Source organism: Cetorhinus maximus, chromosome 32, assembly GCF_964194155.1.
Source record: "Cetorhinus maximus chromosome 32, sCetMax3.hap1.1, whole genome shotgun sequence".
Classification (NCBI taxonomy): domain Eukaryota; kingdom Metazoa; phylum Chordata; class Chondrichthyes; order Lamniformes; family Cetorhinidae; genus Cetorhinus; species Cetorhinus maximus.
Genome location: NC_135910.1, coordinates 9970403 through 9983807, shown reverse-complemented (window position 1 = coordinate 9983807; position 13405 = coordinate 9970403). Strand labels below are relative to the sequence as shown.

Below are 13405 nucleotides of genomic sequence, written 5' to 3'. Positions count from 1 at the left end.
GCTGCAGTGTTTTCCCAAGAGAAGTGGTCTGCAATGCATAAGTTTGTAAGGCTCTTTTTTTTTAGGGTGCCCTTATATTGTTTGTACTGACCACCACAGGCACAATGGCTTTCTTCTGTGCTGCAAGTTTCTATGATTCTAGGAAAACAGTGCTTTGAAATCTTTTATATCCACCCGAGAGGACAGATGGAGCCTAGCTTTAATGTCTCATCTGTCAGTGAAGCACACCCTCAGTAGCTTTTTAATTCATTCAAAAGTCCTGAGCATCACTGGAACGGCCAGTGTTTACTACCCTTACCCGCTCACCCCATTACAGGAAATGTTGAGACAGCTCAATCAGTTCCTGCTGTAAATATAAAACCTTCCCTAATTCAGCACTAAATTGTCAAAGGTTGTACAGGGTAGTCAGGAAAGTAGAGTTGAGGCCACAATCAGATCAGCTATGATCTTATCAAATGGCAGAGCAGGTTCAAGAGGCCAAATGGCCTACTCCTGCTCCTAATTTTGTATGTTTGTATGTACATATCCCTAACTGCCCTTAACTGAATGGCTTGATAGGCCATTTTGGAGGGCAGTTAAGACTCAACTATATTACTGTGGGTCTGGAGTCATACATAGATCAGGTAAGGATGGCAGATTTCTTTCCTGGAAAGAGCATTAGTGAACCAAATTGGTTTTAACAACAATCTGGTAGTTATATGGTCACCATTACTAATACTTAGCATATTATTTATTAACTTAAATTCCCCAGCTGCTCCAGTAGAATCTGAACTCCTGTCCTTAAATTATTAGTTCAGATCTCTGGATAATTAGTTTAGTAACATTAAAAAATTGCATTTATATACCACCTTTCACAAGCACTGAATGCCCCAAAGCACTTTACAGCCAATGAAGTATTTTTGAAGTGCAGTCACTGTTGTAATGCAGCTCACAGCAAACTCCCACAAACAATAATGACCCAGATAATCTGTTTTTGTGATGTTGGTTGAGGGATAAATATCAGCCAGGCCACCAGGGATAACTCCCCATCTCTTATTTGAAGTAGTAACATGGGATCTTTTACTTCCACCTGAGAGGGCAAACAGGGTTTTATATCTCATCTGAAAGACAGCACCTCCAGCGTGTCAGACTAATCTTTGTGCTGGAAACCTGGAGTGGAACTCAAACCCACAACTTTCTGACTCAGAGGTGTGAGTGAAACACAAACATAGCCACTACGCTACCATTCTCTGGCACTGGAGTGCCAGCCTAAATTTTTTATGCTCAAATTCCTTGGGTGGGCTTCTGTCTCTGCACATGTGCAACCCATTGAGTCAAGGCTGAGGCCTGACCTAATAATAGGGTTGCCAACTGTGATTAAATGTATTCCTGGAGATTTTATCATATGACTTGTCCCCACACTCCAGCCATTAGTCAGCCAACAGATCCATCCTCAGGGTGTACTGCCTTCCTTTTTTTAATTCATTCATGGGATGTGGGTGCCACTGGGTAGGCAAGCATTTATTGCCCATCCCAAATTCCCCATGTTCAGGGATGCAGTTAAGAGTGAACCACATTACTGTGGGTCTGGAGTCACATATAGGCCCGACCAGGTAAGGACGGCAGATTTCCTTCCATTAGTGAACCAGATGGGTTTTTACAACAACGGTCATCGTTAAGACTTTTAATTCCAGATTTTTTTTTATTGAACTCAAATTCCACCATCTACCGTGGCTGGATTCAAACCCAGGTCCCCAGAGCATTACCCTAGGTCTCTGGATTACTGGTCCGGCAACAATACCGCTATGCCATTGCCTCCTCCTACGCCAATTGGAAAGCAAAAAAAAAAGACTCATAACCCAATTGCATGATGCTTGACTGTCAGCCCCTCCCCTTTATTTTCATTATTTTTTATATCTGGTAAAGAGAAACGTTCAAAGAAAACGACAAACAAAAAAAGAGAAAGTTTTCTTCAGCGTGGCACACAGGCAGTGTGCTGGAGATGGATCCTTCAATTCCTGGGACAGTCCAGGCCAATCCTGGAAGGTTGGCCAACCCTGCCTAGGGGTGGGAGTGAAACAGAAACTTAGCCCCTTATGCTGCCCATTCCCTGGCACGGGAGCGTCAGCCTAACATGTTTATGCTCAAATCCCTGAAGTGGGACTCCTGCCAGCAGAGACCCAGGGTGCAAGCTAGTCAAGCCCAGCCATAGATACGACCATAACGACAAAACATAGCCACAGGAGACGTTTAGGTGTCGGTTGGGTTTAATCTAGGCGAGCATTGCGACTTGGATCCCTGCAGCTTCTGGATCATCCGCTCCAGGAGGCAGCGGTTGGGTCCCTTGAACTGGAAGACCTTGACCCCAGCCTTGTAGAACTGGAAGGTGGGGAACCACTCAATGTGGCAGCGCTGCACCACATCCTTGGCCACGTTGATGTCCACCTCGTAGAAGACGACGTTCGGGTAGCACTCGGCGAACTGGTCGAAGTACAACTGGATCATCTGGCAGAACTCGCACCAGTTGGCAGAGAAGAGTAGGATGACCAGTTGCTGCTCGCTGATCCGCAGCGCCACCTCGTACTCCACCAAGCACTTGATGGTGCCCACCACGCCCATCGCCGCTCGCCCCGCCTACTGAAGCGGGGCCCCGCCCTCACGGGGGTGGGTGGGTGGGGCCGCCTGCAGCCCACGCCCATTCAGTGACGTCTCGCAGCATGACAGAGGGCCGCTGCCGACACGCCATTGGCCAACCCATTCATAGCGCTAACCCCCCCCTCCCTACTCCGCCAATCACAATCGACCTTTGCGGTAGCTTAGCAACGGAGGTTAAAAATAAAAAAATGGCGTTGAACGCCGATGATTTGACCATGCCAATACGCCACTGGATGATTAATTCGAAACTTAACGATCGATGATTAACCCGGCGACTGCTCGCCATATGTTTGATTTGTTCGGATTTCAAACGAAGTTTTTTACGGTTGCCGCTTGACTCGCGCTTACGATTGGCTGATCCGACTGTCCATCAGCGCGTTCCGATGATGGACGGCTGGCCCAACCAATCAGAGGTGGGGGATGGAGATCATGCTCTCTAATTGGACCAGAGTCGCTCGGTCGCGATCAATGGGAGCACCGCTAGGGGGCGGGAGCTTCTGCTCGGCCAGTCTTGATTGCCGGAGCTCTCGGGGTGGGGGGGGAGAGGGAGAGAGAAATAACATGAAGAACTCGGCGGGGAGCGGACGGGTCATGGCGGCCGGGGGTCGGTGAGGAGGGAAAAGCAGCGGAGCCGGTGATGTTCAGGGCCCTGTGACCGCTCGCGGAAATTTTTTTAAAAATCGCTTCCAAGTAACTAAGCAGGTAGCGCCCCCGCTTCCCCGGGGAGAGTTATTTTTTATTCGCCGTCCAATTTTTATGGCTCTTCGGGTGCTCGTTTAAACGGCCGCTCTGGACCGCCCGATTTTCACCCGGGTGAAGCCAGTTGGGATCTCCAGCTGGAACGGCCGGTGTCCCAGGAGGTGTATTTCCAGAGAGGATCAATCCCCGGGAGGGCACCGAGACCCTTACCCCCACCGGACCCGGTTGGGGAGGGTGCGAGACGAGTCTTGTTTGGTGGGGGTGGGGGGGTGCATTTGGCTACTGCACGACTCCAAGTGCGCATGTGCAGAGCGCCGCTATGCGGTCTGGGGGGTGTAGTTCTGCTTTTGAGTCAATACTCGGGTGGGACGAAGTTTTCGAAGGGCCAGGCCAGGCCTGGCCCGGCCCGGCCCGCGGGAGTTACCGGGCCAGGCGGCTGTGTAGCCGGCACCCACGGGGGGACGGGCGGCATCTTCGGTCTGCGGACTCCAACTCCCAGAATTCATCGCGCGGCAGACGCCAAACGGCGGAGCACGCACGCGCGAAAGAGGGCGGAGTCTGGAAGGCCAGGAGGGGGAGGGGCGTCAGGGGCTGGGAGGGGGGAGGGGTGTCACAGACTGAGTAAGGAATCAGGCTGGGGGCGAGGAGTCGCACGATGGGGGAGGGGCATCATAGGATGGGGAGGAGCATTATAGATTGAGTCTGGGGGAGGGGCTTGGGGGTTGGGCATTACAGGCTGGGGAGAGGAATCACAGGATGGGGGAGGGGGATTATAGGTTGAGGTAGCAGAGGTGTCAGAATGCAGGGAGATTCAGGATAAGGTGGGGTTGTTCTGGTCCAGATAGAACTGGGGAGGATTGTAATTTTAATGCATATTATCTTTACTGAATCATTGCCTCCACTATATTCTGTTCCTCTCAACCCGTTGAGACAGGTTTTCAGGAACCTTCTTTTCAGAGACGAAGGTTTTGCCATTAGTTTATATCGAGGGATTAAAAATTATGGGATTAGTCTTTCGTGTGTAGTGAGGGGGTGTTACACTGTGTGCAGTTGCCTTCTCAAATAGAACAGAGGGGAGTTAAGTATCAACCTGTGCCTGAAGTCACACCTGGAATAATGTGGGCGGTTGTGATCCTCATATCTAAGGAAGGATATACTTGCCTTGGAGGTGGTATGATGAAGGGTCACTAGATGGGTTCCTGGGATGGGAGCAATGTACTATGAAAATGGAGAGGCTGAGTAAAATGGACCAATTTCTGGAGTTTAGAGGAATGAGAGATGATCTCATTGAAAATATACAGGATTCTGAAGGGGCTTGACAGGACAGCAGTTGTTTCCTCTGGCTGGGAAATCTAGAACACGAGTGCACAGTCTCAGGAAAAGGGGCTGACCCTTTAGGAATGAGGTGAGGAGAAATTTCTTAGCGTTGTGACCCTTGGGAATTTTCCACCCCAGAGCTTTGTCGATGCTCCAAGATTAAATAAATTTAAGGCTGAGGTAGACGGATGTTTGGTTATTTGGGAATGAATAGATATAGGAGGAAAATGGAATTGAGGGAGAATGTCAGCCACAATCGTATTGAATAGCAGAACCAGCTCAAAGAGCCGTATGTCCATTCCTCTTATTTATTATGATCTTAATTCACATAAAGGTAGACCAGATAAAGATGGGCGGTTTCTTTCCCTAAAGGACAAATGAGTCATTTGGGATGTTAATACAATCCAGAGACTTCAGGACCTCTTTTTACCAATACCAGTTTTGCATTTCCAGATTATTACCAAGCTAAATTCAAACTGCCATGATGGTATTTAAGCCCATGTTTCTAGGTTTACTGGAACAGTCAACCCGCTAATGACAGATTCAGTGACTGAGTCTGATCTGGAGTGCTCTGGGCCACCAATGGTGACCTGGCTCACTGATGGATCCTGGTGAGTAAATTTGTCACTGAGAGCTGGGTAATCCCACTGGATTGAACAGCCAGCATATCTGATAATTATGGTAGTTCTGTGTTGGATAAGCAGCTGCTGTTTACCATTGCTCTGTATTGGAAGCTGTGTGGTTTTAGCAGGTTAAACTCCAGTGTTTTTTGCAGCAGTCACCAAGCTGTGCTCTGCCAGTTCCCCTCCAAATGGGATGGTGCAATTCACATTGGGAAACAAAATCTTAGGTTTCTCCAATATGATGACGGTCTCTGCACATCAAAAGCCCTGGCTGTTCTGGCTCTATTCCTACCTTCCTAACGAACCTCATCAGCAGGAAATTTGTTTTCCACTTCGAAGGGGTTGGCAGGAACAGTGACCAAGGGCACAGCTCCTGATTCCTTGCCAGTACTACTGCTGGAAGCGTGCATGATTGGAGCGGGCATGTTGGAGCTTAGATGTGTAGCCATACAAATGAAAATGGGCTTTTATGTAAGGAAAGGGAGAGAGCCAGTAAAGATTCAAAATGGGCCCTGACAGTAAGTTCTATCAGTATACATGAAAATAGGGGGGGATGTTTTGAATTAAACGTCTTACCTCTTTCCCTCTCAGCAGGGCTTTAGTTTTTTTTACAAGACTGCCACAGTCCTTCTGTTGGCTGTGCCGATTCCTCATTTAGAGCTTTGTGCTCTTAGAAAATCAACAGTACGTTTGTTATCGGGTGTATCTAACATGACCTTTGCTCCTTCAGTAATGGTTGTTGATGGGAGGGGAAAGGAAAGAGTGTTCAGACTCCAGGGCTCCTTTTCATAGTCACTGTTCTGTTTCAGTTCCTTGTTGCTTAAAGAAAGGCCTAACCTCGTCACGACTTTAGGATGACTGAAAAATGCCTCATGGTCTATTTTTGGACTAGTTACTGTCAACAGAAGCAGCGCTGAATGAACAGTTATTCACTTTTAGCAATGGTAGTATGTTGGCCAGGGCATTGGTAGAACCCCTGTCTTCTCTTCCAGTAGTGCCATAGTGTCTTTCTTTCTCAATTTCCTTCTGCATCCTCAGTCTCTCAAAGATCCTCATCCAGCTCCTCGCATGAGCCTACAACAAGTTTTGACAGGCTATTTGACCTTCTATGGACTCACAACCGAGCCTGACAATGTCCCTCACTTGATTACATCTGAATTTTTCAGCCTAGGCTTAAAGAAGTGAAGGGTGATGAGAAGAAATGTTGGTTCACAGCGAGTGTGCTGCCTGAAGGGGCGGTAGAAGTGGATTCAGTAGTCACTTCAAAAGAGAATTGAATACATACTTGAAAAGGAAACATTTGCAGGGTTATGGGGATGGCGTGGGATTGGATAGCTCTAACCCAGGCATGGTCTCCTCCTCTGTATAATTCTAGGCTTTTGGAGATCAAACGGGAACCAGACTGAATGAATTTTTCCTCATTCTTACTAGTCTAAGAAGGGTGTACTGATGCGTTTTGATGAAAAAGGGTAATCAGAGGCTTGGTTGGAGAATAAATGCTGGCATAGACCAGTTAGGCTGAATGGCCTCTTGTGTGCTGTAACCACTATGTAACTAACAACTCTTATGTTGCCCATCCCAGGTAGGCTAGTATTAACGCAGATTGGGTGCTGTGCCAGTTGTCTTCTACTCTCTCGGGCTTTGTACCACATGTGCTTGTGCCCATGTTAACAGCTTTCCTTTATCTTGGCAGGTCTCAATGGTTGGGAAGGGTGTGAAGCGGAAACGCCATGCCGATGGAGGTCTGGATTCCTGTCAGAACCTCGCCGACTGTCCGCAATCCTATAGCCTCAAGCGGCAGCTAGTGCTCAACACCTCACTGAATAAGATGCAAAGTGGGCGGACACTGCCGGAGCTGAGTCTCCGGCGCACTGTGCTGATTGCCAACACCCTGCGGCAGATTCAGGAGGAGATCCGGTTGGAAAGCAGCCAACTGGTGTCTGCCATGGCCTTAGATGCTGGGTGCGTGGAATTGGGCAGTCAGCGGGAGCCCCCGCCCTCGCGGCTGACCACTGAGAGCCACCCAGCTGGATTTGGTGATGGCCTTGAGGACTACATGTCCACTGCTTCCGATGAGGACTTCTCCCTTTCTTCCACCATTAACTCCATCCTCCGGGACCTTGACATCGTTATCGATGGGAGCCCTTCACAATCACCCCTGCAGGAAAATTTGGACTCGTCAGAGGCTATGGACACAACGGCAGAAGATGGAGACAAAGAGGAAATCCATCCCCTGGAGCCTCCTAGACCTTTGGAGTCCGTGTTCGGCAGCTTTGAGATCATGAGCTCCAGTTACCTCGTAGGTGTGACCTTGGATGACCTTTTCCTTGACATTGACACCTCCGTGTGTGACTGCGACGCGGCTGCGGTGGGGCCGGCTCCCAGTGGCCGGGTGGCACCCCCCGGCGTGGCTGATGACCTGGCCAAGACCTTCTCCTCATGCAATTCCTCTTCTTCGCTGGGAGCTAATCCAAGCTTAAGGACTGACCTGAATGACCTGGATCACATCATGGAGATCCTGGTCAGCTCCTGAGGAGCTACCTCACTGTGACAGGCTACTGACTGACCTCCACAAGCCAAAGACACCCTCCCCCCTCGCTATCAGAGGGACGCAATCCTGGCACAGTCCCATTGCTCAATTTCTACTCAGGGCTCCAAATCAACATGGGGCAACATTTCAAATCAGTGTATACAATTTGGGGAGTTAGGGGCTGTAAATACATGTAATTTTTATCAATTGATTTGGGCCCTACCAACATCATTGAACAAATATGCCCCTGGGCAGCTGCACAGGGCCCTATGAGAGACAGATCAAAGTTACTCCATATTGTATCCTAGAAATAAGGTTGAATTTTTTTAATTAATCATCGCGCTGAAAGTGTGTGTGTGTTTTCTGTGACTTTTGCTTTTATTTGTCCAGGAGCTGGATTTGAAGTTTATTTTTTATTGAGATTATACAAGGGAAGAGTTGTCCTTTTTGAGCCTACCTCTGTTTTGAATGTGAAGCAACAAAATGTGATGTTAGACGGTGGGGGAACTGGAATGAAGCTGCCCCTGGAGTGAAGCCACTGGGTCTCCATTGCCACTTGCCAGTTATAGGGGAGGTGGCTCAGGAAGGCTTATCAGAAGTGGACGTGGTTTCAAACCAAAGGCTTTAGATTGGTGCCTGCCAGGTGAATGTGCAACTGATGTGTATAATCTCTGCAGTTTTTGAGATGAGTAACGGGGCCAGACTCCAAATGTCTTGTAATGCTGTTGTTTCAAGACTTGGCACATTTGTTGTCCAGCTTTTGAGACCAGTTTCCTGCTTAAGCCCCTCTCCCCACCGATGCTCCAAACTTGCACTGTGGACCTTTTAATCTGCTAAGGGGCATAGAAAGTTTATTGTATTGAATCCCTGCCCCACAGTCATCCTGCTGCTGTGGTCCTAAGCAGTCCTATGCCTTAATGCTCTCCCTTGCAGTGGGAATCTGGTCTGGCTGCCAAAATTTCACCCACGAGCCTCCCAGCCTCCCGAGGATTCCTATTCTAATGGAGTCAGCTACGTACATTGCCTTTTCTGAACTCAGACTTGCCGTCCGCTACTGGTGCGGTGGATAATGGCTGAAGGTGGACTGTTTGAAGGCCACTGGTATTTGACAGAGACTGATAAGCCCTTGTCTGCAAAAGCCTTTATTCAGCTAACTAGCCAGTTCCAACGGGTACAGTGTGGTGGTGTGGAAGTGACCCTGCACTGATCCTTAGTCGCTGTTTGTGTTTTTGTTTGCCACAGAATGTTGATATACTTCTACCTGCAGAATACAAGGTGTAAGATCTAAATTTCACGGGGTGGAAGATCTTCCGATTCCCCAGGTTTTGACACATGCTTTTCACTGCAGGGGGTGCTGTACCATTCAGTATTGTTTAGTAATATTTAAAGCGTCTTGATTTATTTTCTGATGTAGGTAGATATTAAGAATATGGACACTGCTGTAGAAGGTTAAGGTCCCTTTTCAGTTTTTATATGTGAAGATAGGTTAAATAGCCATATTAACTGATTGGTGTTTCATGACCGCACTATAGGCACAGTTAAATATTTTTAATCTTTGTTTCCTAGCGGCACATTGCATGGAACAGAGTTTTACAGTAATCTGAGTTGAATTTTTGTACTTTATATAAGCCACATAATTTGTTGTGTTTATTTGTGGGCGGGGTGGGGGGAAATGGGGGACGGTGCTGGTTAGGGTTCTGATTTAAATATAAATTTAACGAGGAGAAGAGGCTCGGCTTTCCGAGCCAGTCCTAGAGTTATCTGTTTCACGAGGCAGTGATTTTAAAAACAAGACTGTTTTTTCAGCCAATGCTCCCAGACACGGCAGTTCATATAGTTTTCTTCCCTAAAGGGCTTGGTTTGAAATTAAATGGGGGCATCCAGTGAGGGTGATTTTTACATCTATAAAGTGAGTTTTGTATGGCAGCAATCGCTAATCATGAAGCAACGCAAGTGTTTTAACACGGAGTGAGGAAAGTTGCCTCCTAGCATCATTAGTGACCAACAGTGAGAGTGTGGCCCACAACCACGTGGGTCGCTGAACTGATGTGTGCATGCTAGAGATTCGAGTTAATGGCTTTACCATGTTGGAAGGGTTCATTGAATCATTCTTCCAGCAGCTGTGCTGTCTCACTTGCTCACCCTGCCCTGATCCCTGCTGATTTTTACCTTCCATACACTTGGGCAGTACAGTGACTATCATTTTTGGGAGGGTGAAACAATGGAGAAACTGGGTGCATGCTTCTCGCTTTTATTTATTCTGTCACTTTATATTATATTGGTTTTGCACCTGTTATCTGAGGATACTGAGCAGATAATGTGATTTCTAATGAAACTCCCACTCCCCAACCACAGTCTTTTCATTCACTGTTCCCGCATAGTGAAGTCTCATTTGATGTCCCGTGGCCTGAATCTTGAATCCTATTTTAAGCCATGTTTTGATTGTATAACTTTTTTCTTTCCTACTCCACTTGTCAGTGAATGTTTTTTTTTAATCTTCGGCACAAGGCTCATTTGTACACACGATGCTCCCTCCTACTGTTAACAGGCTTTTGAATAATTATAGGCAAATTCATTTTACAACGTTGGCAATTCTGAACTTGTAACCTGGAGTGTTGAGGCCCTTATTGAATCAGAATTCCGGTCTCTCTCTCTCATCTACAGCATCTGATGTTTAGTTTCCTTTCTAATTGGCCACTTTGCGACACTACCTGCGTTTCAGTGTTCAAATATTTGAGAGACCTCGATGCCTAAAAATTTGGTGCCGAGTTTAGCACCTCTGCCAGACTGATAGCTGCTTCCCACATGTGGGAGGGACTGTACACTTAATGTTTGTCTGTAAAGCTCACTTTGTTCTATGCAAGTTTTAAGCTTCTTAGCACTGAAAGGATTTTTAAAAAAAAAATTTTGCTTAAAGATGTTTAATCATGGACATGAGCAGTTGGTGAGTATGCGTTCGTCCTCCCCCAAACCACACTTCAGTTTGGCTATTTAAGAAACAAAACTGTCAAAAATGTTTAAAAGTTTTCACCTGTTTATTTTTCATGGTGCACTGAAGGGTTGTCCAGTAAGCATTTCTTTAAAGGTAGGGACTACCTTGCACATCTGCTTTTGATAAAAGCAGGTCTTGAAGTGGGAATTCAACCAGTAACAATGGGAGTGTGGTGTTGGAAGGGGTTGGCAGGAACCTGCTGTTAATCGATAATCTTGGGAGTATCATTAATCACTGGTTTAATGATTGGTTCTGGCAGTGCTGAGCGTGTCAGTGGCAGGCTAGCAAGCAGAGTGCTTCTTCTTTTCCTGCTTCCAGTCCAGGTTGCACAGACTGACCTGACATGCAGCTCTTCTTTATCCCGTGCCAAGGCAACTGTAGTCCGCAGTGTTTTGGAATGGGCTTTCCTGCTGTGTAATTCGGATCAGTCACTGGAGGCTGGAGAAGGAGGACGTGCTGTACCAGCCTCGCCACTCGATCGACACCAGAAGCCCAAGATTGTCTGGCTAAGGAAGCACTCAGCAGGTCAATCAGCAACTGAAAGAGATGGATAGGTCGCTCTTTTGGGTGTGACTGTTCATTAATCGATCTCTCTTCCCCAAGCTGACTGATCTGTTGCGTGTTTTCTCTGGGCGGTAAAAGCTAATTCCAGACCACCAGAATTTCTGGAATTCAAATGGGGAACTTAACAATTATCCTTTCATTGCAATATAAGGGTCACAAGTCTTAGAACTCTTAAAGCTAACTTACTGTAGGATGGCAACAGTTAAAAGCCTGTTTTGATTATGTCAGTTCTATATTGGGGAGAGCAGGTAGTTCAGAAAAGTCTTGTGCGTGTTATGTGTATATATAAATATATTGAAAAAAAGACTATCTCATTAAGGGAGAATTGTGAATTTTATTTAATGTTAATAGTTATATATTTATGGAAATGTTTAACACAGGAAGTTTTGCTTCAATGCAGTAAGTCTTTTAGAGTGAAATTACACATCCTACCTGTAAACAGTTCCACATGAACCCAGCACAGCTGTTAAACACGGACCTCTAGGGAAAAGCAGTGGATTTGAGAGGTTTTTATTTGGTCACAGTTCCTCCTGTCTGAAAGGCACAAAGGTGCTGAAGTATGGCTGCACTGGGGCCAATTGCCCTCTAGACTCTTCCTGCATGACCCCAGCCTGTTTAAAGAGGGATTGGTGCATCTCATGTCCCCACACATGCACTTTCCAATAAAGATTGCTGAACAGACCTCGTGGGAACTGTTAACTTTTCTGTTATAAAAGCCTCGAATACCAAGGTTTCCTGCCACTGAGGGGAGATTTACTGACTCCCCTGTCTTGATTAACCTGGTTAGCCAGTGTCTCCAGCTCCAAAGTCTGCTGTTCGATGTTTGTATCTACAGGTAAGCCTTGTTCCCCATTGGGGTGAGGACAGTAAAAAGGACAGTGACTTTGGATGTATGAGGTCCTTGTTATTTGAGCTGTTAATGAAGGACCTGGTTGGTGCCAGCAGATGTGCTGTGGTTTAGTGTGTCAAGCAGACTGTGGTGCTGCTCAAATGTCTATGCAATTAGTCCAATGAAAATGCAGGTATTTACATTTTCTTAAAATAAAATTTTTAAAATTACATGAATTATGGCATCTGCAGTTTTATTTTCCTGCTTAAGATCTTTCATTTTTTTTTGCATTCAACAACGGGTACACTTTGGCCTCGAATTTCCTGGTGGATGAAAACAAAGACTATTTATATAGCACCTTTTACAATCTCTGGACTTTCCAGAATATTTGGCAGTACTTTTTGAAGTGTATAGAAAATGCAGCAGCAAATTTTCACACACACACACATCTCACAAACCACAATTAGTGAAATAACCAATTTTAAAAAATATATATGAAGCAATGTTGGTTGAAGGATAAATAATGGCCTGGACATTACTTGGTGGTGCAGCAAGGATCACCCTCAATTCCTTGATCTTGCATATAAGAGCTAGAGAGGAATTTTGCAGGGTTATCTGAAATTCACTCTTTCTCAAGGCTTTCCATGGAGTTAGGTTTACTATAGATTATGGTGGGGTGGGGAGAGACAGTGTGTTAGGTTGTGAGCCAGATGGTCTGTGTAGAATACGCTTTTGCTGTGACCAGGGTTTTTCTGGAGGCCTCACACACTCTAACTATGCACCACCCATACCCACAAAGTGCGCAGTAGTGTCCTGAGATCTTGGTACTTTCCCCTTGCAAAACCTGGATTGGAAATCTATGCCTCTCTAGGATTAGTTCAGTTTGGTTATGCTTCATACCCTGCCATACATATTCTTGTCTTTGACTTTTTGACCTGCCTTGGCTCTCGGCCTGGCAACATTTTTAAATTCTCATCCGTTGTTTCAAATCCTTCTATGACCTCACTCCTCCCTGTCTCGCTAAGCTCTTCTAATCCTCCAAGATCTCCTCCAATTCTGGTCTCTTGCACATCCCTGATTTTCATTATTTCACCATTGGTGGCTGTGTCTTTAGCTGCCTAGGCTCTAAGCTTTAGAATTCCCTCCATAAACCTCCTTGCCTCTCTCCACCCCCCATCCTCCTCGTCGCCCCCCATCCTCCTCGTCGCCCCCCATCC

General features: G+C 46.5%; 1 protein-coding gene and 1 pseudogene across 3 annotated transcripts; one reads left to right on the top strand and one right to left on the bottom strand.

Annotated features, from left to right (window-relative positions):
* Positions 1-2228: 2228 nt before the first annotated feature.
* On the bottom strand, positions 2229-2624 carry LOC144671322 (thioredoxin pseudogene; annotated as a pseudogene). Its single transcript, XR_013573904.1, has one exon. The product of XR_013573904.1 is annotated as a thioredoxin pseudogene (transcript).
* A 579-nt stretch (positions 2625-3203) lies between these two features.
* On the top strand, positions 3204-12424 carry LOC144671468 (SERTA domain-containing protein 2-like). Of its 2 annotated transcripts, none has more exons than XM_078533396.1 (2): positions 3204-3336; positions 6967-12424. In XM_078533396.1, exon 2 carries the CDS (start codon positions 6973-6975, stop codon positions 7804-7806), a length of 834 nt encoding a protein of 277 aa, XP_078389522.1. In that variant the 5' UTR covers positions 3204-3336; positions 6967-6972; the 3' UTR covers positions 7807-12424. The 2 variants fall into 2 exon arrangements, with proteins under 2 accessions (XP_078389522.1, XP_078389523.1); XM_078533397.1 differs by having other exon boundaries at positions 3210-3268.
* The last annotated feature ends 981 nt before the right edge of the window (positions 12425-13405 follow it).